The sequence below is a fragment of the Octopus sinensis genome, linkage group LG21, assembly GCF_006345805.1.
Source record: "Octopus sinensis linkage group LG21, ASM634580v1, whole genome shotgun sequence".
In the NCBI taxonomy this organism is placed as follows: domain Eukaryota; kingdom Metazoa; phylum Mollusca; class Cephalopoda; order Octopoda; family Octopodidae; genus Octopus; species Octopus sinensis.
Genome location: NC_043017.1, coordinates 18,784,062 through 18,812,002, shown reverse-complemented (window position 1 = coordinate 18,812,002; position 27,941 = coordinate 18,784,062). Strand labels below are relative to the sequence as shown.

Below are 27,941 nucleotides of genomic sequence, written 5' to 3'. Positions count from 1 at the left end.
AGCCCATGCCAGCATGGACAATAGACATTAAATGATGATGATTGTTGCTGTACCTAATAATTTTTCAAATATTGTGAATAACAAAAACTGAAATTTATAAACAAAATTTATGACAAACACTGAATTGTGCCTTTTACCAGCCACAAGAGAAAGCATCCTCACCAAAAATTTATAAATATTGATATTTACCATGTGAGCGACACTTTGCGCATATTGTGAAAGTTCAATAAGATTAGTAATTACACAAATAAGAGAAAAGAAAAAAAAATATAACTGATCAACAAAAATTAATATCCACACTGTACTTTATTTAACAAAATGTGAATTCTGACATTGATACAGTTACTGTTTGGCATGAGTAATGGTATGAGTGGTTAAGTTCGATTTTTGAGAGAATGATTTACCACAGACATTGCAGTGATATGGCTTCTCTCCTGTATGAACACGTGTATGTACTCTTAAATGTCTTCCATCAGAGAATGATTTACCACAGATACTGCACTGATATGGCTTCTCTCCAGTATGAATACGTTTGTGAGTAGTTAAGGCACTATTTACAGAGAATGATTTACCACAGATCTCACAGTGATATGGTTTCTCTCCTGTATGAATACGCCTGTGTGCAGTTAAGGCACTATTTACATAGAATGATTTATCACAGATATCACAGTGATATGGTTTCTCTCCTGTGTGAAAACGTTTGTGCACTGTTAAATGTCTTCTATCAGAGAATGATTTACCACAAATTTCACAATGATACGGTTTCTCTTCTGTATGAATAAGTATGTGTTGATTTAAGTGACTACTTATAATGAATGATTTACCACAGATACTGCAGTGATATGGTTTGTTTCCAGTATGATTACGTTTGTGAATAGTTAATTGATCATTCCTAGAGAATGATTTACCACAGACATCACAATGGTATGGCTTCTCTCCTGTATGAATCCGTATGTGAAGATTTAAGTGACCACTTAAGGAGAATGATTTACCACAGATGCTGCACTGATATGGTTTGTTTCCTGAATGAATATGTTTGTGAGTTGTTAACTGATCACTCCTAGAGAATGATTTACCACAGATATCACAGTGATATGGCTTCTCCCCTGTATGAATACGTATGTGTTTGGTTAAATCATTACTCCTACAGAATGATATACCACAGATGTCACACTTGTGCGGTTTTTCTCCTGTATGAATACGTTTGTGACTAGTTAGGTTATATTTTACAGAGAATGTCTTCTTACAGATATCACATTGATATGTTTTTTCTCTCTCTTCATTTATGTCACCAGGGAAACTAATCTGTTTAGATTGGGTTTCAGACTTGTTCTCATATAATTTCCTTTCCATAATTTTCTGATCCTCACCACAATGTTCAAATGGTTCTGTTAGTTTTGGTTTTATATTTTATTCTTAACAAATATTTCTTCTGCTATTATTTCACTCAACTGTGACCCTTGTTGAGATTTGAAGTTACCACAAACTCCTATGTAGTGTAAGTTTAATCAAAATATATAAATCATCTTGTACGGTAAAGTAGGAAAATCTTACAGATAATCTGTTATTAGTAATTACTTACTCCAGTAATAAAAAAGAGGCTTATATCTGTTCTTCATCACAATTTCAATTTGTCGTTAAAAGATGATATAGATGCTTGAGTGGTGGTGGTGCGCTTTTCGTCGCCATGTCATACGATATTCTGAAACAAGAGAAATAGTATAAATTATTTAAAAATATTGTGGAAATAAACGAAAAACAGAAAATGTCAACGTTTAAACCGAAGCCATTGATCTACAATACCGTGTCAACAAGGGGCTTGTACAGAAGAAAGTAGGCCCGATGTTATAAATAAAGGTAAATGGTGACTAAACAGTGTATTCACCTTAAGAAATACTTTCTCTTTGAGTTAACATTAAGATATTGGGGGAATAACGATAATTGGAATGCAGAGTGGAAAGGAAAACAAAGTATTCAGACAACAATAGGTAATGTCAGTTAAAGCAAGTTTTTCAGTTCACTATATTACATATGTGACAGCCAACCCGTATGGGGATTAAGACAGCATCGTTACTTGAAGAAAATTCTTTCTCTTCTTCACTTTCCTTCCTTTATCTTTGGACACATTAAAACAAACAGATGAAGTAGAAAGACACGACCTATATAATGTAGATGTTCTATTAAAAAAAAAAAAACTTACATATTAATATAGAGCCAATGACGAAGATGTCACGATAGATTCAAATAGTCACAACTCAGACTGGACAATGACAGCTTTAACACAACTTCTATATTTTACAATAAACCTTCATTTATATCAATATTTCCCCCAAGGGACGGTAAAACTACTGGGGTTAATGTGGACAATTTCTATCAGAAATAGAGAAATAAGGGGTGAGAGATGTATCTGTACAAATTTTTTTTTTAAGGTTTGTTTCTTATTAAAGTATTAACTTTAAAATGATTTACCCCACAATCACAACAATAATAACCAGAGTTTGGAGGAAATCCTGATCCGAAGATTTGTGTCATTAATGAAGATAAAGCGGTGTCATCATTAAATAGTTACTTATAGTGCGTGCAATAGTAATATAGTTCCTTGTGTCAAAATAGTACCCGGAACTAAATTACTCAGCCCTGATATTACGCGGAATCAGAGGCTTTGAAAAAGTTTTAGTAAGGAGAAAGAGCCAATAGTTTAAAAATTTACAGGACTACTAACTCGTACTTTCACATTAACATAATCAAGAATGTTGTAGCTATTTCTTTCCACAGTTAATTAGCAACAATCATCTCTAATTCAATCACCTTCTGACCCTGTGATAAAGGTGTTTATAAAACAGTAAGAGGGAATCAACAGAATTATATATAATAATAAACTCTCAGAATAACTAACTCTCTCTAGATTCAATGTAAGTCTTTAAATATATCCTGGTCTCTTTCATATATTTTATCTTCTAAAGGACGTAGATTTAGTAACTCTTCCTCCTTGTTATTACCGTCCTCATCGCCAAACAGGGTAATCTTTTATTATGGCTGCCTCGAAACATGCTTTTCCCTGACATTGGTGATTATATTTCAACAATTATTTTCAACATTCTTTTCTTGGAAGGAAGACTGTAATGTAACTACATTGATCTTTGTTGATCACGGGTGGCCGTAGAAAAAAAGATGAATATAAACGTGTTGAATGAATCGATGACAAATGAATAATAGAATACATCGGGAAAATAGTTTTTCGTTCAGAGACTCCAACACACCCAAACAGTCTTTAAACATACATAATAATTTTGTTTAATGGTTGGAATAAAATAATAAAATTTAATTACATACGATCAGTACAAAAGAAAAAATGTAACCGTGAAAAATATAACACTTACGGATTCCACTGAGTTAGTGTAATGTAGGAAGGTGTGCTGGAGTTAGACGAGGTTGGGATCGTCATCTTCATCTTCTGTGTTGTCATCGTTATTTGTTGGAGCTGATTGTGGTAGAGAGAGAATGCCTGAGAAGTCTGGTTTAGAGTCAGGGTCAATGTTATTGACTTGGATACGAGGTGTAGAAGACCTAATAGTGAGAGCTCCATAACGGCTGGATACCGGCTCTTCTTTCTGCGGTGCTGGAGAACCAGAAAAACTGCCAAAGAGAGGAGTTATCATCGACTGCTTATTTAATGCCTGTCGTTCCCTATAAATTTCTTTGTAGGGTGCAATGCCACGATCTAGAATGGCAGTTACAGATTCTTTTCTCTCAAAACTTGGATCTGCTTCCTGTATGAGTTGAGTCAACTGCTCATAGTAGGACATTATTTTTTTTAGGTTTGACATGGTTAATGTTGGACTAGATTCTACACAGTCGCCGTCATCGTCCTCTGTGCCTATGTCATTTTGTTTTTTGTCGACTAATTCCAACACCTCTGTGTCATTTAATTCTCGCTCAGGAGATTCCATCATATTCCAGATGTCATTTTCATTGAGGTCTTGAAAACCATCCCCAGGTAATGCTTTTGCCATGTTTAGAACTCGAGTCATGTTATCCTCTTCAAACCCAACGAAGTCTGGAGTTGTGTCAGGCAATAAGTTGCGCCATCCATTCAAAAGACATCCTTGAGTTACAGCTTGCCAAGCCTTGCCAATGAAGCGAACACCGTGTAGAATGTTGAATCGTTTCCAGTATTGCCGTACAGTCAGTTCCTCATCGTCCACCAGTGCCTTGTGTATATCCTCAAAGGTATGGTCAAGATAGAAAAGCTTAAATGTGGCCATCACTTCTTGGTTCATAGGTTGCAGCAATGACTGAGTGTTAGGCGGTAAATAAATCACTTTGATTTCATTCTGAATGTCATTTAAGTTTGTAGAATAGCCAGGACAATTGTCTAACACAAGAATTGCTTTAAAAGAAATATTCTTCGTGGCACAGTATTCTTTCACTTCAGCGCGGAAGTGGGTCATGAACCACTCTTCAAAAACCCCTTTAGTCATCCACCCATTTTTATTAGCACGCCAGTGCACAGGGAGAGTTAACATGCTAATGTTCTGGAAAGGACGAGGCCGGGCAGAACGATGTATAAGCAGTGGTTTAGCTTTAAAATCACCAGAACCGTTACAACAGAACAACAGAGACACACGGTCTTTAGCGTCTTTAAAACCCGTCGTCATGGCCTCTTCTTTCGCTACGTAACTTTTTTCAGGCATCTTTTTCCAATAAAGGGCTGTTTCAACTGCATTAAAAACTTGACACGGTAAATATCCACCCTCATTCATCATTTTATAAATTTCTTCAATATAACGCCGAGTTGTCTCTGTATCATCTGATGTTGCATCACCTGAAACAAGTTTGCTGGCTAAATTATATCGTTTAATGAATTTCTGTACCCACCCACGGCTACCCTGAAAAGTATATTTGTCCTTATCAACAACATCACTAAGCTCAACCAAGCTCTTATATATTTGCTTAGCACGATTCTGGATACGTTTTGTTGACACAGGAAGCCGCTTACTGTAACAGTCCTGCATCCACAAATAAACCCCCTTTTCCATGGGCTGAATAAAAGCATCTTTATGTACTCTGACTATTCGATTCACTGATCTAGGGGCAGCATCCGTGAATGCATTCATTATATCTCCACGCACTTTGTAAATGGAACGAATGGTGGATTCATTAACACCAAACTCGCGGCCCACACCAGCGAAGCTTGCCCCGTCATATATTTTCTTGATCATCTCCACTTTTTCCTGTAAAGAATACACTCGTCTACGTCGTTTGTTCAGATCGGGTGCTTTCGTATTGTTTCTCTTCGTTGGTCCCATGTTCATAGGTTCCTGTATATAAATCCGTATTAAAAAATACACAGCCTCACAACACGGTCATGTAAACACAAGTGATAATCAGTGCATTCTGGGTAGCTGAGCATCAGCGGGATGGTTGCTGGAGGGGAAGGTTGGTTTATTTTATTATTTTTTTGCGGTGCAAGCAGAATCTTCGACTGATCCCTGACCTGTATTTTCACATATCAGTCCTTGATAAACATAACATGGTTTACAATTAAGCGTGCCGTGTTATCCAGGATGAGTGTTGAATGAGTCAGTGATGAACGAGGTTGCAAGTATTAATTAGCGCGGATACGTATGGATTTCCATACTTCTGATAACCGGAAGTAGTAAGAGTGACTCTAATTTAAATTTTACCAACAACTTGGAGAATTGATCGAGATTTTCTTGTTATTTCTGGGTGAGATGTAGTTTATTATTTGTATTTAGGTAATCCAGTAAATTAGAGATGATTGCTAATTAACTGTGGAAAGAAATAGCTACAACATTCTTTATGTAAAAATCTAAACGAAAGTTTGTTGTAAAATGTAGAAGTGTTGAAGCTGTCGTTGTCCAAGTTGTGACATCTTCGCCATTGATTCTATATGTAAGTATCATTAATAGTATCAACATTTATAATGTGTCCTTTTTCTGCTTCATCTATTTGTTTTGATGTGTTCAAAGACAAAGGAAAGAAAATGAAGAAGAGAAGACATTTTACTAAAGTTGCTTTTATCATATGTAATATAGTGAGTTAAAAAACTTGCTTTCACTGACATTTCATATTGTTTTTTAAGAATATTCCAAGAATTACACAGAATAATTACTCAAAGGTGTAGTCTTCGGAAATAATCGGTCTGATTTGCATTTGATGAAGCTTGTGCACATACATGTGTGCTAGCGGACGTTCGGAAACACGCTTTTGTAAAGGTGTTGTGTCCTCCTTCTGTCTTTCGAAGCTTTCCAAACACGACCATCATGTCATTTTAAAACGTTCCAATCATGCCCACCCAGTTTGTTTTTGAAAGCGATCCAACCCTCACCATCTCGTCTTTTAACCCCATATCTCCCTCATGTCTCACTCCGTAGTTTTTGGACGGACTTTCGGCGTTGCTGGCTCTGTTTTGGTCGAGATTTTGCCTATCTTTCCATTTTTTTTTTTGTTCTGGTTTATTTTGTATTTCAAACGTCTCCCCTCCTCCCATCATGTCTATTGACAAACAATCGCCAATAATATGATTTTTTTTGCTATGTTTTGTCATTACATTCTGAAACGCATCTAATTTGCATTAAAAAAACAAAACTCCTCGCCTTACTTGATCGTATCTTCAGAAAATGGGTACGTGTGTGTATATATGTGTATGTATTTATGTATGTATGTAAACTTTTGCTCTTAAAAAGGAATGGCTATATTAGACGAGTTCCATTCTTCAGGTAAACATTTCCATCTACCGTTTATCAATATAAAAAAAAATGTAGTAATCTTAATTTTATGTATCCTCTGTTTCTTTATATTTCATTCTCTTTTATTTCAGAACATCAGATGACATTGGCATAAAAGAATTATTAGTTACTTGAGTTCGTTACTTGGAGACCAAAAATAAATTATGCAGAACAGACTTAATCCTGTTTATATAATTCTGTTGTAGAATTACTGTGAAATATTTGCTGTGAACTGAGATTAACAGTGAAATTTCCCTGTTTCACTGTCTGAAATGAGTGGAAGATGAATTTATATTGTAATTAAAATTGGATAACAAAGGACTTTGCAATATCTTCAAATATCAACAAAGATCACAGTTGATGGAATTATAGCAGAAGAAATATTTATTTGGAGTGAAATCTAACAATTTAAAGAAAACCATCTATAGCAAGTGGAATTTTATTAATGGATGAGCAGGCTTCAGTAGACATCTTCAGAGGAAGAATTTCCATCAAGCATTTTGTTCCATTGGTTCTTGTTACTGGAAGGGATCCAGCCCGTGTAGATCATGACTGTCAAGTGTCCCCCTGTTGATTTTGAATTGCTGCATTTAGTGGGGATTGAACTCAGAACTTTTGGGTAATCTTATTGACCTGAAGTATATACTACAGTGAAAGACGAAAACATTATGGAAAATGAATTATATGATAACAAGGTTAAATGTGAAACGGAGTCTGAAAGTATTGATTTTTCTGATGACGTAAAAAAGGAGGGTAAAAAACCATATCTCTGTGATGTCTGTAAAAAGTCGTTTCCTCGTAAAGATAACCTAAATATTCACAAACGTATTCATACTGGAGAGAAATCCTATCATTGTAACATCTGTGGCCAGTCATTTTATGCTAGCAGTCACTTAACAAGACACAAGTACACTCATACAGGAGAGAAGCCATATCATTGTGATATCTGTGGGAAATCATTCTCTTATGGGACCAGTGCTGTAACTAAACATAAGCGCATTCATACAGGAGAGAAGCCATATTACTGTGATATGTGTGGCAAATCATTCTCTGAAAATGGGGCCTTAACTACTCACAGACGTATTCATACAGGAGAGAAACCATATCACTGTGACATCTGTGGGAAATCATTCTGTCAAAATTATGACTTAACTAAACACAAACATATTCACACAGGTGAAAGGCCATATCACTGTGATATCTGTGGAAAATCATTCTCTCGAAACGACCACTTGTCTACACACAAGCGCATTCATACAGGGGAGAAGCCACATCACTGTGACATCTGTGATAAATCATTTTCTGATGGAAGTTACTTAACTAAACACAAACGTATTCATACAAATGAGAAGCTATATCATTGTGATATCTGTGGTAAATCATTCTGTGTGAGTAGTAACTTAACTAAACACAAATACATTCATACAGGAGAGAAGCCATTCTGCTGTGACATCTGTGGTAAATCATTCTCTGGAAGTGTTAACTTGACAAAGCACAAACGTATTCATACAGGAGAGAAACCATATCACTGTGATGTCTGTGGTAAATCATTCTCTGGAAGTGGTGACTTGACTAAACACAAACGCATTCATACAGGCGAGAGGCCATATCATTGTGATATCTGTGGTAAATCATTCTGCGGCAGTAGTGACTTAACTAAACACATACGCATTCATACAGGAGAGAGGCCATATCAGTGTGATATCTGTGGTAAATCATTCTCTAGAACTGGTGATTTAACAAAACACAAACGTATTCATACAGGAGAGAAACCATATCATTGTGATATATGTGGTAAGTCATTTTGTCAGAGTGGTGAATTAATTTCTCACAAACGTATTCATACAGGAGAGAAACCGTATCATTGTGATATATGTGATAAATCATTTTCTCAAAATTGTGACCTAACTAAACACAAACGCATTCATAAAAGAGAAAAGCCATATCGCTGTGAAATCTGTGGTAAATCATTCTCTCAGAAACGTTTCTTAACTACACATGTATGCATTCATATAGAAGTGTAAATCAACTCATATCCTATTTCTTTAGCTATACTTAATTTTTATTTAATTTTGTTTTCCTTATTCTTGTCTGTATAGCTAATAATTTTGAGTATTTATATTTTCCCAGGGATTTATTTTGTAATATTGTAATATCAGTATCTCTTGATTGAATTCATTTTCCCTTTTATTCTCAATTGGGAATCTATTCATTTTATATATTTTACAATATTTATAGAATCACTATATATAATCACAACTATTTCTATGTTAGTCAGTTAACTTAGAACTGTGATGTTTTTAATAAAACCATTCTTTAATATATATGTGTGTGTGTAATTTTATTCCCAGAATAAAGATACAATTGATTAATATGACATTTGTGGGTAAAAACTGAGAAGTGTGTTCTCATTACATTGTAGAGTTTGTTAGAGATAATAAAATGGTGTCAAAAAAATTTTTTTTATACCTCACTTGATATCTGGATTATTCCATTGACATTGGTTCTATAGTCTTTGATATTCCATATGTATTTGGTATCATTTTGTAACATGAATCAGACAGCCGCTTCTTACTTCTGAGGTTTTTCACGTCTTTAACTTTCACTCTGATGTACTTTCAATATTTTTTTAGAATTGCTAAAGATGTTCTTGAGTAGTTATCCTATTATGATTTAGTTTTGTCTCAGGTGATTAATAGCGCATCTCAATAGCAAGGAGTTTATTGATTGTCTTGCTGGGAATCCACATTAGTTAACCCCTACTAAGACGAAGGGGTCTCTCTCTCTTCCCTGTTGTTGCAGTCCAGTCGCATGACAGTCAAGAGGAGCAAACATTGGTTACTATAAATGGATCCCCACAGTCCTTTAGCATCAAACGAACACTTGTTTTACCAAAACATGTTCCCCCAGATAAAAAAAACATCCCATTTAATGCTATTAAAAGTAAAACAAAGAGAAAATAAAGAAACCATCATATTAAACTCTCTTTTCCAATTAGTTTCTAAGTGAACGTCTGAAATAATCTTGCTTTCAAGGGGAGATAACTGAGTTTCTTATTTCAGCTTTTATAAACTTGTTAAAAGTACAAAAATTACATAAATTTAGCCTTTTTACATGACAATGAGCTGGAGGCTGTTTCTGCGATACAATATTTAAATCTTCCATCAAAGTTTTCTGTTATGTCCCAAATGCTAGCTCAATAACAGTTATTTTACTAAGTTCTTCATTAAAAAAATGGAATTGGAATAAAAACGTATCTCAGCAGCAATAAGGGTAACAAAGAAGTAAGTTTTTAAATATTATTAAAGTTGGTAACTTAGCAGAATCGGTGGAGCATCAGCATAATGTCTTGTGGTATTTCGTTATGTTACAATCTGTATCCATGTTCAAACGAGACCATTTCCTGGTGAGCCTACATCTATAACATAGCTGAAATGATATCTCGGGGCCTAACCTTCCTCTTTAGGGCCGGAAAACGTATCAACTTTGATCAGTCACTGAACTTCAACAAAGCTCAAATTAGCCCTATGATGGAGTACCACACCAATATCTGGGTACTGGTTGTCTTCTCTCAATTTGGAATCCAACTTTCTGAAAATATATCCATGATTAGGGTTCTTGAAGTACATGTAATGTGAATTTTGTCTGTGTGGTTCTTGTCACTATTGAAAGGTTTGTAACTGACAAGGTCACTGCCCTATCTGTCTGAAAGAACTTACAATGAACTTTCACCAATGGCAGTAAGTCTACAATAAACTATCAGGTGGAATATCTTCTTTACAACAGAGAGAGAGTGGATTGGTGGAAGAGGGAAAGATAAAGTTAGCTTGAAGAATCTGTCTAGTGATTCTTTCTTGCAACAGTCTAATCACGTCCATAGTATAGAAAGCATGACCTCTGAATGCAGAGAAGTAGTGACTCAACTTGGAGAGATTCCCTGATCTCAGAGCTAGAAATCCATGGTGTGCAACTATCGTGGGAGCAGTATTGCAATCGGTGGGTGGCGGATCAGTTGGCAGATATTTATTGACATACCTGGCTCATCAGAAGGTGAGCTCCAGCTTATTCTGAATTGGTTCACTGCAAGGCAGGGATGAGGATCGGTGTTGTGAAGATTGACAAAGAGAAAAATTACATTAAATTGTGATGATTATGGGATATCAACAACAATACGAAAAAAAGGGGTTAAAATGTCATTTATTCTGTAATAAATAGGGAGCACCACCTTTAGTCGAGCAAATCGACCCCAGGACTTATTCTTTGTAAGCCTAGTACTTATTCCATTGGTCTCTTTTGCCGAACCGCTAGGTTACGGGGACGTAAACACACCAGCATCGGTTGTCAAGAGATGTTGGGGGGACAAACATATACATATATACGATGGGCTTCTTTTAGTTTCCGTCTACCAAATCCACTCACAGGCTTTGGTTGGCCTGAGGCTATAGTAGAAGATACTTGCCCAAGGTGCTACGCAGTGGGACTGAACCCAGAACCATGTGGTGCATAAGCAAGCTACTTACCACACAGCAACTCCTACGTGTATATATAAATTTTACAAATATTATAAACCAACGACATTCATAATATCAATATAATTCACTCAGAATAAGCAAGTAAAACAATGAATTTGATCAACAAAATTTATGACCAAAACAAATACACCAATTTCAGAACATAGGATGGTAACCATATTGATACTTCTTATAAAATAATGGACTGAAAGGAAGTTTAAAGCCTAACAGCATTCCTTCTATTGAATATTGTGTCAGTTCTCAAATGAATGCTAAAGAGCTGATCCACATGCAACATGGTACCATTTATTGGGGCTTAAAATAAAGCGAAGCTCACATGCAAGATTATACTATCACACATAGTTGTGTGCTTAAGAGGCTTACTTCCCAATCACATGGTCTCAGATTTAGTCTGAGTGACATCTTAGGCTCACAAAATCCTTAGGAGTAGATTTGGTAGACAGAAACTGAAAGAAGCCTGCTATAAATATATATGTGAAGTTGCATGGCTTAGTGGTTAGGGTGTTCCACTCACAATAGCAAGCTCATGGTTTCAATTCCGAGACTGATAGTGCTTTGTGTTCTTCAACAAAAACTTCATTTTATATTGCTCCAGTTCATTCAACTACAAATGAGAAATGCTGTGACAGACTATCAACATTATTCAGTGGGAATGTCAGCCTGTGCACCTGCCCAGCAGCAGCAGGACAGCATCAAACTGAATGCTACAACAAGGGAAACATAGTGACCAGTGGTATAACAACACCCAATTTTCTGCTTGATACAATGATATAGATGTATGGTAAGTGTGCATGTATGTGTACTGTTCCTGACACTACGAAGGTGAACACCACTATCACACAAGCAATGTTGTTTGTTTCCGTTCCCCTTGAAAATATTGAAGGGCTACAAGAAAATATTAAGTTGCTTAGAAAGCGTTGAGGTTTAGCAACAGGAACACACAGCAGTAGAAAATCTGCAGCCTCAACAGATTCCATCTGGCCGTTGGAAGTGTTATGGACTATAATACTCTCTTGATAAAAATTATAAAATTAAAATCATTATAAGATGAATCTCTTCAGAAGTAGTAAAGATATCATCATCATCGTTTAACGTCCATTTTCCATGCTAGCATGGGTTGGACGGTTCAACTGGGATCTGGGAAGCCAGAAGGCTGCGCCAGGCCGTCTGATCTGGCAGTGTTTCTACAGCTGGATGCCCTTCCTAACGCCAACCACTCCGTTATTCTTATCTATAATAGTAAATAGATAAAAATACATAGAAATATGATTTTGAACTAGAAAAACACTCGGAGAGTGCAAACCTCCGCCAAGTAGCTGATTTCCACCCGTATACACACATGCTGAAAATCGCCATATTTCCCAAACCAACGCTGGTAAAAAACATAACCTCCTTGGTGGGGTTAAAAAAAAATAATACAGCCATGTGATTTTTAAAAACAGGAATCATCTGAAGCAGTTATAATACATCAGTGACAACAGCAAGCTAGTTTCACAGCGGTGTTGATCCCAATAGTCAAGGCTTGTCATGTCATCCTCCACAGATCTCCGCCAAGCAGCTCATTTTAAGATAGATACGCGAGTAAAATTACTAACAAAGAAACGAAAATAAACTTTAGGAACAGCAACACCACCACAGGTTAAGGGAGATAATCAAAGAACGTAACATTGTAATACTTCATGTAAAGTAAATATAAAAAATGATAAATCCTTCAAGAATCCATAAAAATTCATGAATCACTTCCAAAATTTCATCATCTGTTCCTTGTTTCATTACCAACTTTTCCTGCAAGTTTCATCAAATACCGTCCACAACTTGGGTTATTTTGCACACAGACGGACAAAGCAACGCCGATGAAAATATAACCTCCTTCCTTGGTGGAGGTAATTAAGTACTAAATTACTATTTCACAGTAATTCTTCCATGATTCATCAGACCCACTGGTCTGAGGACTATAACCTCTACTACTAGAGATAGAAATAGATTCTTGATCATTCAGGGTTATGATAAAAACCCTGAAACAAAATGGAGTTACTTCCCTTCGACCACTACCAGTTGAACCTAAGTGGGGGGGGGGGGTCAGTGTATGCACGAATTCAGTTTGCTGGTTGGTGAGTGGGAAATTTCATGTTTCTAACATGAATTTCTTCTGATAATATTTCACTTTTGGAGTTTAAGAACCCCCCCACCACCACCAACACACATATCAAACAAATTCTTTAGGATCTTTGCATTGCTTGCTACTATTAAGGTATGGTCCAGGTTGTTCCAGGAGCTTCCATTTAATACTGTATGACATACGCTCTTCTTTTAAATGCCATACATAATATTGTGTCTCTCTGGGATCCTGAAAGAGGACCTGTGTTTCTTTAGACGTTGCTAGATGGGGCCCTCTGTTGCCCCAAAATATCTCCATGTTCGTATCCTTGCGTTATTAGTGCAGCTGCTGCTACTGTTACTGCCAGACGTGTTGCTGGTACTGCAATCATTGCCATTGTTGCTGTGTTACCAACAGATGTGTTGTTGGTGCTGCTGCTGTTATCATTACTGCCAGACACCACTTCAGCCTCATAGACCACGGCCTTGGAATTGCATTGGCCCCTCACAGTTAACTTTACACAAGCAACATACATCTGTGTAGGGTTTAGGGGTGTTCACTAAAATCTTTTTAACTTGGGTTCACAATTGAAAGAGATCCTTAAATTGTATCTATCAACTGCATGAAGTGCTTGTCCACTAATCTGAGAAATATCCTTCCCATGCACATATTGACACTAAGTGAGAAGGGTGGGGCAAATCAAATGACTTTATATTAGTTAGTTAGTTAGTTAATTTGGCTCAAAAGCAAATAGCAAGGCCATGTAGGGGGACATGGAGTTAAGTACAGGGTGGTGTTCATGTAAAGAGTTCAGGCCACTTGAGGTCAAGGGAGGCTTTGAACAAAGCGGTCGTCGGCATCTTCACCATCTCGTCTGGCAGCTTGTTCCACGAATCCGCAACCCGGACGGAGAAAGCCCCTCTCCTTCGATTGAGATGAAATCGTCGCAGGTAGAGCTTTTCGGAATGACCCCGCAGCTGACTCTCTGGAGCAGGAGTGAAGAACAGCTCTTTCAAGAGGTTACACTTTCCGCTTATGATGTTGTGGGTGAGAATGAGATCACCATGGCGGCGGCGTTTTTCAAGAGAATAAAGGTCGAGCGTCCTCAGCCTTTCTTCATAGGATAAATTTTTGAGACCATGAACCATGCAGGTAGCCAGCTTCTGGACTCTTTCAAGATGCTGTATGTCTTTGAGGAGATAAGGAGAAGAGGCTTGAATCCCGTACTCCAATATGGGTCTCACCAGCGTGACATAGAGTGGTAGGAATATGGTTGCTGTGAGCATTCCGAATGACCGTCGAATCAAGAACAGAATTCCGCGTGCTTTGTTGGCAGCATGGACGCACTGGGCCGAAGGCGAAAAGGAGGAATCCACCAAGTTACCCAGGTCCTTTACCTGATCGGTCCTCTCCAGCAGCAGACGACCCGGCTCGAAATCAAGTTGAGTTGCAAGAGGAGAGCCAAGAGGCAGATGACAGCACTTTGACACGTTCAGACACAGGTCCCATTCGTTAGACCACTTCCAAATTTGGTGGAGGCATCGACGAAGATCCTCTATATCACCGCGAGGAGCGACCAGTTTGATATCGTCGGCAAATAGAAGGGTATGTTGCGTGAGGTCGTCGGGCAAGTCATTTATGAAGACTAAGAACAACAAGGGCCCAAGCACTGAACCTTGAGGCACACCACTGCTCACACTTGAGACGTCGGACTGCGAACCATTAACTTGGACTTGGAAGGAGCGATCTGAGAGGAAGGCACCAACCCATCGTACAATATCCGGATGGAAACTGTATGCTTGAAGCTTGACAAGTAATAGGCAGTGGTTTACCAAGTCAAAAGCTTTGGCAAAGTCCAATAAAACGATGTCAACAGCATCACTATCATCGAGGATGCGCGTCACCAATTCTTCCATTACCAGTAAGTTGGTCAAGCATGATCTCTTCGGCATGAAGCCGTGTTGGGAATCAGAGATAGAGGCTGTGTTTTGGAGGTGGAGCATCATACTTTTCTTAAGGATGGTTTCGAACATCTTGCTGATTATTGATGTAAGGCAAACCGGTCGGTAGTTAAGCGGGTCTTCGCGGCTCCCTTTCTTGAAAATTGGGCAGATTATCGCTGTTCTCCAGTCTGCAGGTATAACACCCGTTGCCAATGACATATTGAATAGACGTGTTAAGGGCTCGCAGATGACTGGAGCCAACGCTTTGATAACCCGTGGGTGTATGTCGTCAGGGCCGTGACCCTTGTTGACATCGAGGCCTTGAATAACACGTTTGACTTCGTCCCGGTGGCTCTTCCTTTTGCAGGTGTTAGGTCCTGGCATAAAGATGTAGTTCTTAAACATGCTGACTGCAGCATCAAAAATCTCTTTATCAGAGGAGATTCAAAATCCTCTGACACACTTTACTAGGTTCTTAAACACAATCGGATAAATATAGATACAAGATCCTTGCACTTAGTAGATATTAGCTTCCCTAGCACCCATAGATACAGAAAGATTTTTAACAAGCACACAATGAAAATTACTTTTTCTTCACCACACCTAAAGTGAAGACCTATATCAGTAAACAACTAACAACTCACACCTGCCCTGGAAGCACACACCAAAAGAAATCTAAATGTCTTCTAGAGCAGTAATGCAATTGTTTATGAAGTATGAATATCAGCTGACTCTGACAACAGTTAAACAGAGATCAAGCATTATATAGGATCAGTGGCAGGTCTAGATATAACAACCATCTTTTGACCTTTAGACACTGTGAGAAGAAACATAAACAATACTCTCGGCATTAATCTGGAAGCTTAAAGACAAAACAAAAAAACCCAATCAACCAATAGCAACTACATTGAATTAATATTGAAATTCCAATCATTTGGTGTCAACACATTTCTATGTGATGTGGTGAAAGTAAAGTCTTCTTTGGACAATATATGTCACTGTTTAATAGTTGTTCATTGATATTTCCCACCCGACAATAAATTATTTTGATGTTTCAATAGAAAGAAGTCAGAAAAACATGTCTACAATCTATACATACACACAATTTCCCTCAAGAGTCTTGCTATATGGAAATAATGAAACTTACCAATGTGTAGGATGCATTTTTACACTGTTGAGAGCAATAGAAGATCATCATCATCGTTTAACGTTCGCTTTCCATGCTAGCATGGGTTGGACGGTTCAACCAGGATCTTGGAAGCCAGAAGGCTGCACCAGGCTCAGTCTGATCTGGCAGTGTTTCTACAGCTGGATGCCCTTCCTAACGCCAACCACTCTGTGAGTGTAGTGGGCGCATTTTACATGCCAGACAAGGCTGGCAACGGCCACGATCGGATGGTTCTCTTATGTGCCACCGGCACTGGTATCACAACTACAATTTCCATTGATTTTGATCGATTTCGATTTCACTTGCCTCAAAATATGATATGTAAATTCTTCCCTTCACACTGATGAGTTATAATTATTTCCATTTGATGAATAAAATGGAGCTTTTTGTATTGAAATAAAAGAAAGCAAGTCCTTTTACCACAATTATCACTGTGGTCAGGGAAGAGTGACACACTGGGTGTTTATTGGTGTTGAAAGAAGAAACCCTGGTAAATATTTCTTTGTAGTAATGGTTAATCACCAAGCAGGTAAGTGGCAGGAACACTGATGCCTCTAAATCTATGGACCTTCTCTGATTCCTCTTTAACTCAGATGGACCCTCGGAGCCATTTGAGGTTTTAAAAAATCATATTTTTTACAATTAAATATTGGAATTGTATAAAAAAATTAAAATTTTGTACATTGAAGAAATACAACCAATTTATTGCACATAAATTTTAACAATGAAATCTTATAGAGACCCCCAAGCACCATGTGGACCCTGGTTGAGAACCACTGCCCTATGTGATCCATTAGCAGCTAGAAAGAGCAGCAAAGTGTCCTTCAACTAGCAGCATACTTTCAAAAGAAGGATACATGTGACGGCTGATATGATAAAAGATGAGTATATAGTTGTACTTTAGTGTCTGAAATGGAAAATTTTCAAAATACAAGCAAAGCACCCAATTCATTTATTCTGGATGTTATATGCTCAAATGACATTGTGTCAAGAAATTAGTTTTTCACTGCCGTTCCAGTCATGACCATCCCATTTGTTTTAAAGGTATTCCAACCATGACTATGCATGCAATTTTTAAGATCCTTCCAACTGTTTTCATCCTAAGCTTCAATAGTAATTCTATGAATATTGTAAAGCACTTATATGCATAAAAATATTGTATTTACAAATGAGAGAAAAATAATCTTGATTAAAGACATTTATGAATGAGGGAAAAAAACCCAATATGGATCTTTTCGCTTTGACCGGCAGATTTTAAAAATAATTTCTTTATAACTAAACACTTTTAAACTTCGTATACTGGTAGAATGTGTTTATAAAACATCTTTTTCTCTTGGTTTTCTTGAGAAAATTCTGTAGTTTGTAAGCTATTTCTTGTTTATTTTCTTGCATTTCGGCAATTTCAATATTGCTGGCATGGAGAGTGGAAGCTGGTATGCATGGGCAACTACTGGTCTTCCATAAACAACCTTGCTAAGACTTGTGCCCCAGACAACTTTCTAGGTGTAATCCCATGGTCATTCATGATTGAAGGAGATCTTTACCCTTTTCTTTTTTGATAGAATGTGAAAGCTAAAGAGTTAATGGAACCCAGATTTTGGTGCAGCCTCCTGGCATGCCAGTCCCCAGTCAAACTGTCCAACCCATGCCAGCATGGAAAACGGATGTTAAACAATGATGATGATGATACTGTCACTGTTTTATATGAACAGTTCTATGTGTGGATAAGTGACTTCTTTGGGAGAAGGATTTACCACAGATGTCACAGTGGTGTGGCTTCTCTCCTGTATGAGTGTGTCTGTGCACAGTTAAAGTATCATTTCTAGAAAAGGAATTCCCACATATATCACAGGAATAGGGCTTCTCTCCTGTGTGCACATGATTGTGTACAGTTAAGTTACTACTGAAAGAGAATGATTTACCACAGATATCACAGTGATATGGTTTCTCTCCTGAATGAGTGTGTTTATGTTTAGTTAAGGTATCATTCTTAGAGAAGGATTTACCGCAGATATCACAGGAATATGGTTTCTCTCCGGTGTGAATACGTTTGTGGGTAATTAATTGACTAATTACACAAAAGGATTTGCCACAGATATCACATCGGTATGGTTTCTCTCCTGTATGAATACGTTTGTGAGAATTTAAGTCACCACGCTGACAAAATGCTTTGCCACAGATATCACAGTGATATGGCTTCTCTCCTGTATGAGTACGTTTGTGAGCAATCAAATCACCAATTGTAGAGAATGATTTTCTACAGACATCACAGTCATATGGCCTCTCCCCTGTATGAATACGTTTGTGCTTAGTCAAGTCACCATTTTGAGAGAATGATTTACCACAGATATCACACTGATAGGGTTTCTCTCCTGTATGAATACGTTTATGTTTAGTTAAGTCTCCTTGTTGAGAGAATGATTTACCACAGACATCACAGTGATAAGGTTTTTCACCTGTATGAACACGTTTGTGATTAGTTAATTGACAATTTACAGAAAATGATTTACCACAGATATCACAACGATATGGCTTCTCTCCAGTATGAATACGTTTGTGAATATTAATGTTACCACTTCTAGAGAATGCTTTACCACAAATATCACAGTGGTATGGTTTATCTCCAGTATGAATACGTTTGTGAGTAGTTAAGCCACTGCTTGCAGAAAATGCTTTCCCACAGATATTACAGTGATAGCGTTTCTCCCCTGTATGAATAACTTTATGTTTAGTTACATCACTCTTCTCATAGAATGATTTACCACATATCTCACAGTGATATCGTTTCTCTCCTGTATGAATGCGTTTATGCTGAGTTAAGTCACCATTTTGAGAAAATAATTTCCCACAGATATCACAGTGATATGGCTTCTCTCCTGTATGAATTCGTTTGTGATTGATTAAAGAACCATTTACTGAGAATGATTTACCGCAGATATCACACTGATATGGCTTCTCTCCTGTATGAATTCGTTTGTGAATTGTTAGGTTATCTCTTCTAGGAAATGATTTACTGCAGACATCACATTGGTATGGTTTCTCTCCAGTATGAATACGTTTGTGAATAGTTAGGTAACACTTCTGAGCAAATGCCTTCTTACAGAAATCACATTGGTAGAACCCTTTTTCTTTCTTTTTCATTCTATCATCAGGGACACAAATACTTTGAGTGAGAGTGTCACACAGGTCCTGTTTCTCATCTAATTTAACATCCATTATTTTTCTCTGTCACTACAATATTCAAATATTTTCCTTCTGTTTATTAGTATCTTTTTATTCCTAACACATATTCTTCCACTATATTTCATTTTCATTCAACTGTAATCTTTGTTGATACTTGAAGATGCTGCATATTCCTTCATAATCCAACTTTTTATCAGAATATAAAATAAGTTCACACATATTTTAGACGGTGACATAGAGAAATTTTGCAAATAATTTCAGTTCAGAGCAAATATTTCCAAACAACTTTATCAAAGAATCTTCCTTTGGTTTTTAAAAGATTAAAGATATTGATGGATCTGAAGTAAATAATTCCGTTACACCAATGTCATCTGATATTCTGAAAGAAAAGAGAAAAAATATAAAATAGAGAGGATATTTAAGAAGTAGACATTCAACAGTGGACGTTTTACTACATTTCTTCTTTATTGACAAGCTGTTTCAGGCTTCAGTTGACTTTTATTTCTCATCGATATCAGCCTCTGTCTGTGTGTATTGGATGTATACATAATCACAGAAATGAAATTAAATTCACCTAATTAACAAAGTCCTTATTTTACATAAGACTAAATAAACTGAGCTAATTACAGTTTTATACAGTACACTGTATACAATAAAACACCATACTTTAGAATTTAGGAGACATTCAGTGACTCTTTTTGAACAATCTTACCTAAATTTCTTAGAAAAAAAAAGTATCTGTTACCCGTTTCAAACTCTCTCAACTTCGACAACTATGCTGATCAATCTCGACTCCTAAAGATGAAGTGAAAGCACAAAACAACGATACAATACTCACTATGTAATAATTTCAAACAAACAAAAAAAAACGAATAAAATTGAAAAATTACTCATTTTGCCCCACCACCTGGCGCGCGCGCAGTATTTGTCTACTGCTACACAGATACTTTTATTTGTTGTTTAAATATTGTTAATCATTTATTTCAGATTCTGTGATGGTGCAGAGAATTAATGTCGATCTCTGATTAACCACATCAAAATCATTTATAATTAACGATGTTGGTCAAAAATTGTCAAGTTTTTATGCTACAAAGAAAGGTAAAGATGACTAAACAATTGACCTTAAAAAATATAAACTTTCTCTTTGAGTTGAGGTTAAGATATAGGGGAATACCGATAACTGAAAAGCTAATTGGAAAGAAGAACAGTGGAAGTATTAAGACAACAATAGTTAATGTTAGGTAAAGCAAGTTTTTCAACTCACTTCTATTACATATGTAACATCCGACCCGTATGGGGATTAAGAAATCGTTACTTCAGTAAAAAAAAGTTTTTTCTTTACTTTCTTTTTTTTATATTAGAATACTATTTCTTTTACTACCCACAAGGGGCTAAACACAGAGGGGACAAACGGATTAAGTCAATCATATCGACACCAGTGCGTAACTGGTACTTATTTAATCGATCCCGAAAGGATGAAAGGCAAAGTCGACCTCGGCGAAATTTGAACTCAGAACGTAACCGCAGACGAAATACTACTAAGCACTTCGCCCGGCGTGCTAACGATTCTACCAGCAAAACAAACACATGTAGTAGAAAGAGAACACGACCTATACAACGTAGATGTTGTTTCTATCAATAATACTTACATAATAATACAGAGCCAATGACGAAGATGTCAAGATAAATTCAAGTAGTCACAACTCAGACTGGACAATGACAGCTTCAGCACAACTTCTACATTTCACAACATTCGTCGGCGAAGTTTTCGCAGCTGAACATCGAATTGAGACATTTAAACTTGAACCAACATTAATGGGGAATGTACAAAAATACACCCGGCAATTACCAACGACCGAAACGAATGAGTAAACACTTAAAAGTATGTTATTTATAGTAATCCGTCAAATTTTCACTTGCATTTCTCAAAGACATCGATTGTTTAAATTATTAAAGTAGTATCATTGATAAAAAAACATTTTTTAAAATTATAAAACAAAACGTTATAGATGCCAAAATAGCTATAGACTGAATATGTGGTTAGAAAACTCACTTTGAAATCACATGGGTTCAGGTTCGTCCGCTGCCTGGGACTTTTGGGGCAAGTGTTTTCTACAATCATAGTCCTGTACCGACCAAAGTTTTGAAAGTGGATTTGATACACACACACATATATATACATACATATATATATGTATGTATATATACATACATACATACATACATACATATATATACATACATACTGGCCCCTCACACCTACCCTACAATGTCAGTCTCAAAATAAACAACCACATCATCGAAATCTTGAGGCTACAAGATAATGCAGGATTAATTCTAAACACTGTGAATAAATAAGGGATAACATTTGACAGAATAATCTGAATGCTAAAAGGTTAAACACTTCTCTTTACCAGTGGTGAGTGGGCGATAGCAGACCCTTTCGTTACTGTATTTATTTTGAGATGCTCTGTGCTTCTTTCTATTACTTTAAATATAACAAAGAATTTAGTAAAATAACTTAGTTATCATTCAAGTAGTGTTAAGAACATAAATTGTGACTAAGGTTTGGTGGAAGATTTTAATTCAAAACTTGTGAAAACAAGACATTTGTACTCAGAGACAGAGCCGGCTTTTATGTTTAGCCCCGAGACAATCCAAACAGGCACCGCGGGTACTCTACACCCTTAATGTTAATTGTTAACTAGATCTAACACATTTATCAAACAATTACTAGAAATTAACAGAGGAGGCCCCGTTATAAAAATAATATGTGAGGGGAGCTAACTCCAGTATCAAATTGGAGAAGAAAAAAAAATTTCAAGGCAAAAATTTAAAATTGCGACACGGAATTAACGGAGCGTACAACGCTGCCCTATATTATATCCCTTATCTTTTCAGTCTTTAGATATGTACAGACTGAATAAATTCTCTGTCTCCAATTCAATTAATTCAGAATTATATTCGGGTACTTTTTTTTTTAATATATGAAATAAAATTTTCAGAATTCCATTATATTTAGCAATGGGGTTTCATATTTTGGGTAAAATTGACACATGTTTTTCAGTTTTAAAATAAAGTATTTATTATTAATTTCAGATTATGCGGTCTATCTGTACAGAGATACACACACATTCATAAACACCAATGCCAGGGAGGTACATTTTCCTGCAGAAAAAGGTCACCGTGCTGCTTGGTGATTTCAGACTAGGATATATTTAAAAAGATAAAGAGTTAGTTGTTCTTACAGTTTATTGTTAAAACGAACTAAATCTGTTGTTTGATAAACATCTTTATTACTGGGTCAGATCTAATTTAAAACTAACATTTAGGGGATCCAATTAAATAGAAATGGTTGTTGCTAATGAACTGTGGACAGAAATCGCTTCAACGGTCTTTAAGACGATATGAAAATCTAAATGAAGGTTTCTTGTGAAATATAGAAGTTGTGTTGAAGCTGTCATCGTCCTGTCTGACATCTTCGTCATTGGCTCTGTATTAATATGTAAGTATTATTGATAGAAACAACATCTACGTTGTATAGGTCGTGTCCTCTTTCTACTACATGTGTTTGTTTTGATGTGTTCAAATATAAAGGAGAGAGAGTGAAGTAAAGAAGAAATTCTGTCGGACATATCGAATACTAACCCACATGCTTATATACTACTAATACAGCCTACACCTATTATCTATATGCATGCGTGTGTGTGTGTTTGGTAGAACTCAATACATGAATATATATTTGTATATAGACGTTTACACAAATATATCAGCATCCTTTCGATATAACTCGACAAAATCAAAACTTCTGGTATTTCCGCGGAAGCAAATGACAGTTCGATTCTGTTTTCTGCTTGGAAATTTGCAGAATTTACATACACACATGAAACAGGTAAGAACAAATATGCAAGTCTTTTTTTCCTTCCAGTTTAAAATGAGACATTGCTGGCATAATTTCGTTATATCTATACTCCACAACCCATTGAAATACCCAAAGTGAAATGTTTTGATGTTGTCGAGTTATATTGAAAGAATGCCAATATATCTGTTGTTCAATTGTGTTTTTAATGTTTTAGATTCTGTGATGGAGTGGAGAATTAATATTGATCTTTGACTAGCAACATCAAAATCACTTAAAATTAGCGATGTTGGACAAAAGTTCGTCAAGTTTATAAGTCTAGAAATAAACATAAATTGTGATTATACAATGCATTGAAGTGACCTTAAGAAATACTTTCTCTTTGAGTTGATCTTCACATAAGAGGGAATAACGATAATTGAAATGGTTAGTGGAAAGAAAAACAGTGAAACAGACAAACACAGACACTCAAACACGCACATACACATATATATATACATATATACGACGGGCTTCTTTCAGTTTCCATCTGCCAAATCCACTCACCTCCCGAATTTTTTTTTTGTTAATCTTATGAGGCGTGGGCATGGCTATGTGGTCAAGAGGCTCACTTTGTAACCACGTGGTTTCAGGTTTGATTCCACTACTTGGAATCTTAGGCAAGTGTCTTGTAATACAGCTCTAGGGTGACCAATAGAACTCAAAATATGAGTATATATTTTTATTAATATTTAGCAGAAGCAATAGAGTAACCCAAGGTCCAAGAGTTTCATGCTTGGCACATATATATAGTTATGTCTGTTTGTTCCCCACTTGATAATGGTGTCGGTGTATTTACATCTCCATAGCTTAGTGGTTTGACAAAGGAGATGGATAGAATAAGTACCGTGCTTAACAGAAGATAAGTATTGGGATGAATTAATTTGACTAAAAGATTCTCTAGCATGGCCGCAGTGTAATGGTTGAAACAAAAGATAGAAAAAGAAGATAAAAAATATCAACATTGGTGAGATAACTTAGCATGGTGATATTTTTCAGGCTGGTATGCGTTAGACGGATTGACCGGAACCAGTAAGCCTGAGAACTGTACCGGGTTCCAGTCTCAGTTTACTTGGTTACTATGGCTTGATGCCAACTACTTCACAAAAGTATACTGGGTGCTTTTATGTGTCATCATCATCATTGTTTAACATCTGCTTTCCATGCTGGCATGGGTTGGACAGTTTGACACGGCGCTGGCCATCAGGGAGCTGTCCAGATTCCAGCTGTCTGTTCTAGCATGGTTTCTACAGCCGGATGCCCTTCCTAATGCCAACCACTTTACAGAGTGTGCTGGGTGGTTTTTATGTGCCCCAAGCACAGGTGCTTGATTGTATGGTAAGAAGTTTGCTTCTCAACCACATGGTTCTGAGTTCAGTCCCACTGCATGACACCTTGGGCAAGTGTCTTCTACTTACGAGGGACGTTCAATAAGTAATGCCCCTGACTCACTTGCAGTTGTTTGATCTAGCTGAAACTTTGCATGTGCAATTATTTATATCTCTATAGATTAAGTGGCAAATTACAGCTCTGAACTAATTGTGGTTTCTGATTTACAGGTGTTTGAACTGAGTCAAGTGTGAAATGGAGCCTGTTGAGTGTCGAGCAGTGATCCGATTTTTGTATTTGCAAGGACGCACAGCAACGGAGACTTTTGATGAAATGAAAGTAACTTATGGTGATGATGCCCCATCATATGAACTTGTAAAACGCTGGCATCGTGAATTCAAACGTGGTCGGAACTCTGTGAAAACAGCTCCCAGATCTGGTCGCCCCCCTTCTGCCATTGATGAGGCATCTGTCCGTCAAGTTGAGGCTGCCATTTTGGAAGATCGACACATAAGTATACGCCAAATAGCCCATGAGGTCAAGATTAGCACCGGGTCTGTGGAAACTATCATTCATGACCATTTGCATATGCAAAAGGAACCTGCCGGATGGACTAAACTGCATACTGTTAGCAATTAAACCCAGAACCCCAGTATTTCTATTAAATTGTTGGATTACAAATGACCAGCATCAATTAATAAATATTAATTACTAACATTGGCTCAAGGCCACACATTTTGGGGAAGTTCTGGATGGATTCAATCTACAACAAACAAAGTAGTACGAAAGATAAAGACCAATGTAGTGGGATTTGAACTGAGAACATAAATGGATGTAACTTAATACCAAACATGCTATCCACCACCCATAAATGGTAGAGAGCTAATGTAGCTTCTTTGGTAACAAAACAAGACTTTGGTCTTGTTGATGGAAATATACCAGTAATACTTTCCAGATGTCAGGAACACAAACAATTTATAATTAATGGACATAAGGACAAAACCTTCATTGCTAATTTACTTGTGTAGATGTAATATTCCCTGGAAATTTTTACTATTCAATACAAGACATTGCAGTCACATCTGGATGAATGACTCTACTGTTATGTTAGATATGAAGACAGTCTCAGTGATAGACCAGTTGGTGTTATAAAGTCTCCCTTCCATATTCTTCAAACTTAATGGCAGCTCTGTTCTCCTTCACTTAAGAATAGTGTTTGAGTTTGTAATGAAGTTTCACTCTGGTCATGTTGTTCTAAATATATCGCTAATACTTTCCAGATGTCAGGAACACAAACTGTTTATAATTAATGGACATAAGGACAACAACTTCACTATGAACTTACTTGTGTAGATGTAATCTTCTCTGTAAATTCTTACTATTCAATACAAGACATCTGGATGAACTCTACCATATTGTTATGTTAGATATGAAGACAGTCTCAGTGATAGACCAGTTAGTGTTATAAGGTCTCTCTTCCATATTCCTCTAATGTCATCAATCTCTGCCACTCAGTAACTCCTCTTGGAGACATCCACCCTGATGTAGATATATATACAGTCGTGTTGCTTTCATATAATTATATATTGTTGTGTAACACATTTCATTTAAAGGGGGGACTATTTCATTGCTTTCTGGTGTAGTAGTGTTTTATTGACAGCCTGTATAGAATAAGGAAACAAGAACTGATATAATGATAGTTTCCCTGTTTACAGAGTGAGACGTCATGATAAGACTATTTATTAAGGGACACATTTGGTTGTTGAGGAAAGTTTCTTTTTTTTCTTTTTGATATTATTTGAATACGGTCAAAAGTTTAACCATTTACTTATCATATTTCTGTTGCAAAACACTGCTTGTCTTTAAATCAATTTTGAAAATGATGAAAAATTTACTAAAAATGACTTTATCATTACTAAGTTAGTGTCTGGAACATAAATTAACTTGAAATTTTGATGTAAAGTTTTAATTTAGATCACTTTAACCTTTTATCTTACCATATTTCTGTTAGAATGCACTACTGTTGTTTCAATTAATTTTGAAAATAACGAGGAAGTTATTAAAATAAGATGTGTGTGAATAAATTGGGGACTGCTCTTCTTTCAACCGTGTTGCATTAAACACTTGCCTATGTTTCTATTTTATTTAGTATGTGTCACATCTTCCCCTTTAGTCCTTCCTGTTTACTTTCGAACAGTATCATTCCTGAGTCCATTAACATTAAAACCTTAGCCTCATCATCTGAATGAAATGATGGTAATTCTGACAAGTTCATGCAGTTTGCAGCAGCCTACAAAAGATCACAAAATAATTTTATTATTAATATCAATGCTGCATAGGAATTTTAACTCTGAATGTAATGTCACAAGAAATGCTGTGCCATTGCGATGTCTTCCTAATGACCAGCTTCGCCGCTTTAATAATAATAATAATATCCTTTCTCCTAAAGGCACAAGGCCTGAAATTTGTTGGGAGTGAACTAGTCAATTACATCGACCCCAGTGTTTCACTGGTACTTGTTTTATCAACCCCGAAAGGAGGAAAGGCAAAGTTGACCCAGGCAGAATCTTAATAATATCATCTCCAGCAGTAAGGTGGTTACCACTCTGAGGAAAAAAATGCTTGGCGACATTTCATATTTACATTCTGGGTTTAAATGCCACCAGCATTGACTTTACCTTTTATCCTTTCAAGGTCGATAAAATAAGTATCAGTTGAGCCCTGGGGTTGATGTAATCAACGAACCCCTTTTCCCCGAACATGCTGGCCCTGTGCCAAAATTTGAAACCAGTGTAAGAATTAACACTTCCTTCTCTAAGCCTATATTCGAAACAGTAGTCTGTCGGCACTTCGAACATTTCTCTCTGTCTCTGTCGTCTGCCAAAACTTGGGTCGTAGATAGATCTATCTCGTCTGTCTGCTTGCCTCGCTTGTTTCGTCTGGTTTTATAATATTTGTGGCAGCTAGAAAGACAGACATACTGCAGCAGAGTTTGTACCTAAATAGGTCAGCGCTTGTCCAGTTGAACTTCGCCTGAT

The 27,941-nt window shown here is 36.7% G+C and overlaps 3 protein-coding genes across 5 annotated transcripts in view; 1 reads left to right on the top strand and 2 right to left on the bottom strand.

Moving 5' to 3' along the window:
* LOC115222790 (zinc finger protein 271-like) overlaps positions 1 to 27,941 on the top strand; it is a 54,689-nt gene that overhangs the window by 11,245 nt on the left and 15,503 nt on the right. Inside the window, exons 3-5 of the mRNA XM_036511769.1 lie at positions 7,674 to 7,742; positions 8,415 to 8,651; positions 17,023 to 17,026. Of these exons, the coding sequence (XP_036367662.1) occupies positions 7,674 to 7,742; positions 8,415 to 8,651; positions 17,023 to 17,026 (310 nt within the window). The remainder of the gene's footprint in view (positions 1 to 7,673; positions 7,743 to 8,414; positions 8,652 to 17,022; positions 17,027 to 27,941) is intronic.
* Positions 286 to 5,643, bottom strand: LOC115223025 (zinc finger protein 2 homolog). Of its 2 annotated transcripts, none has more exons than XM_036511790.1 (2): positions 2,201 to 2,439; positions 286 to 1,702 (listed from the first exon to the last, which is right to left on the bottom strand). In XM_036511790.1, exon 2 carries the CDS (start codon positions 1,351 to 1,353, stop codon positions 343 to 345), a length of 1,011 nt encoding a protein of 336 aa, XP_036367683.1. In that variant the 5' UTR covers positions 1,354 to 1,702; positions 2,201 to 2,439; the 3' UTR covers positions 286 to 342. The 2 variants fall into 2 exon arrangements, with proteins under 2 accessions (XP_036367683.1, XP_029649311.1); XM_029793451.2 differs by lacking the exon at positions 2,201 to 2,439 and adding an exon at positions 3,381 to 5,643 and having other exon boundaries at positions 1,356 to 1,702.
* On the bottom strand, positions 17,924 to 19,973 carry LOC118767366 (zinc finger protein 271-like). Of its 2 annotated transcripts, none has more exons than XM_036511793.1 (3): positions 19,320 to 19,973; positions 19,067 to 19,235; positions 17,924 to 18,814 (listed from the first exon to the last, which is right to left on the bottom strand). In XM_036511793.1, exons 1-3 carry the CDS (start codon positions 19,707 to 19,709, stop codon positions 18,186 to 18,188), a joined length of 1,188 nt encoding a protein of 395 aa, XP_036367686.1. In that variant the 5' UTR covers positions 19,710 to 19,973; the 3' UTR covers positions 17,924 to 18,185. The 2 variants fall into 2 exon arrangements, with proteins under 2 accessions (XP_036367686.1, XP_036367685.1); XM_036511792.1 differs by having other exon boundaries at positions 17,930 to 18,898; positions 19,320 to 19,957.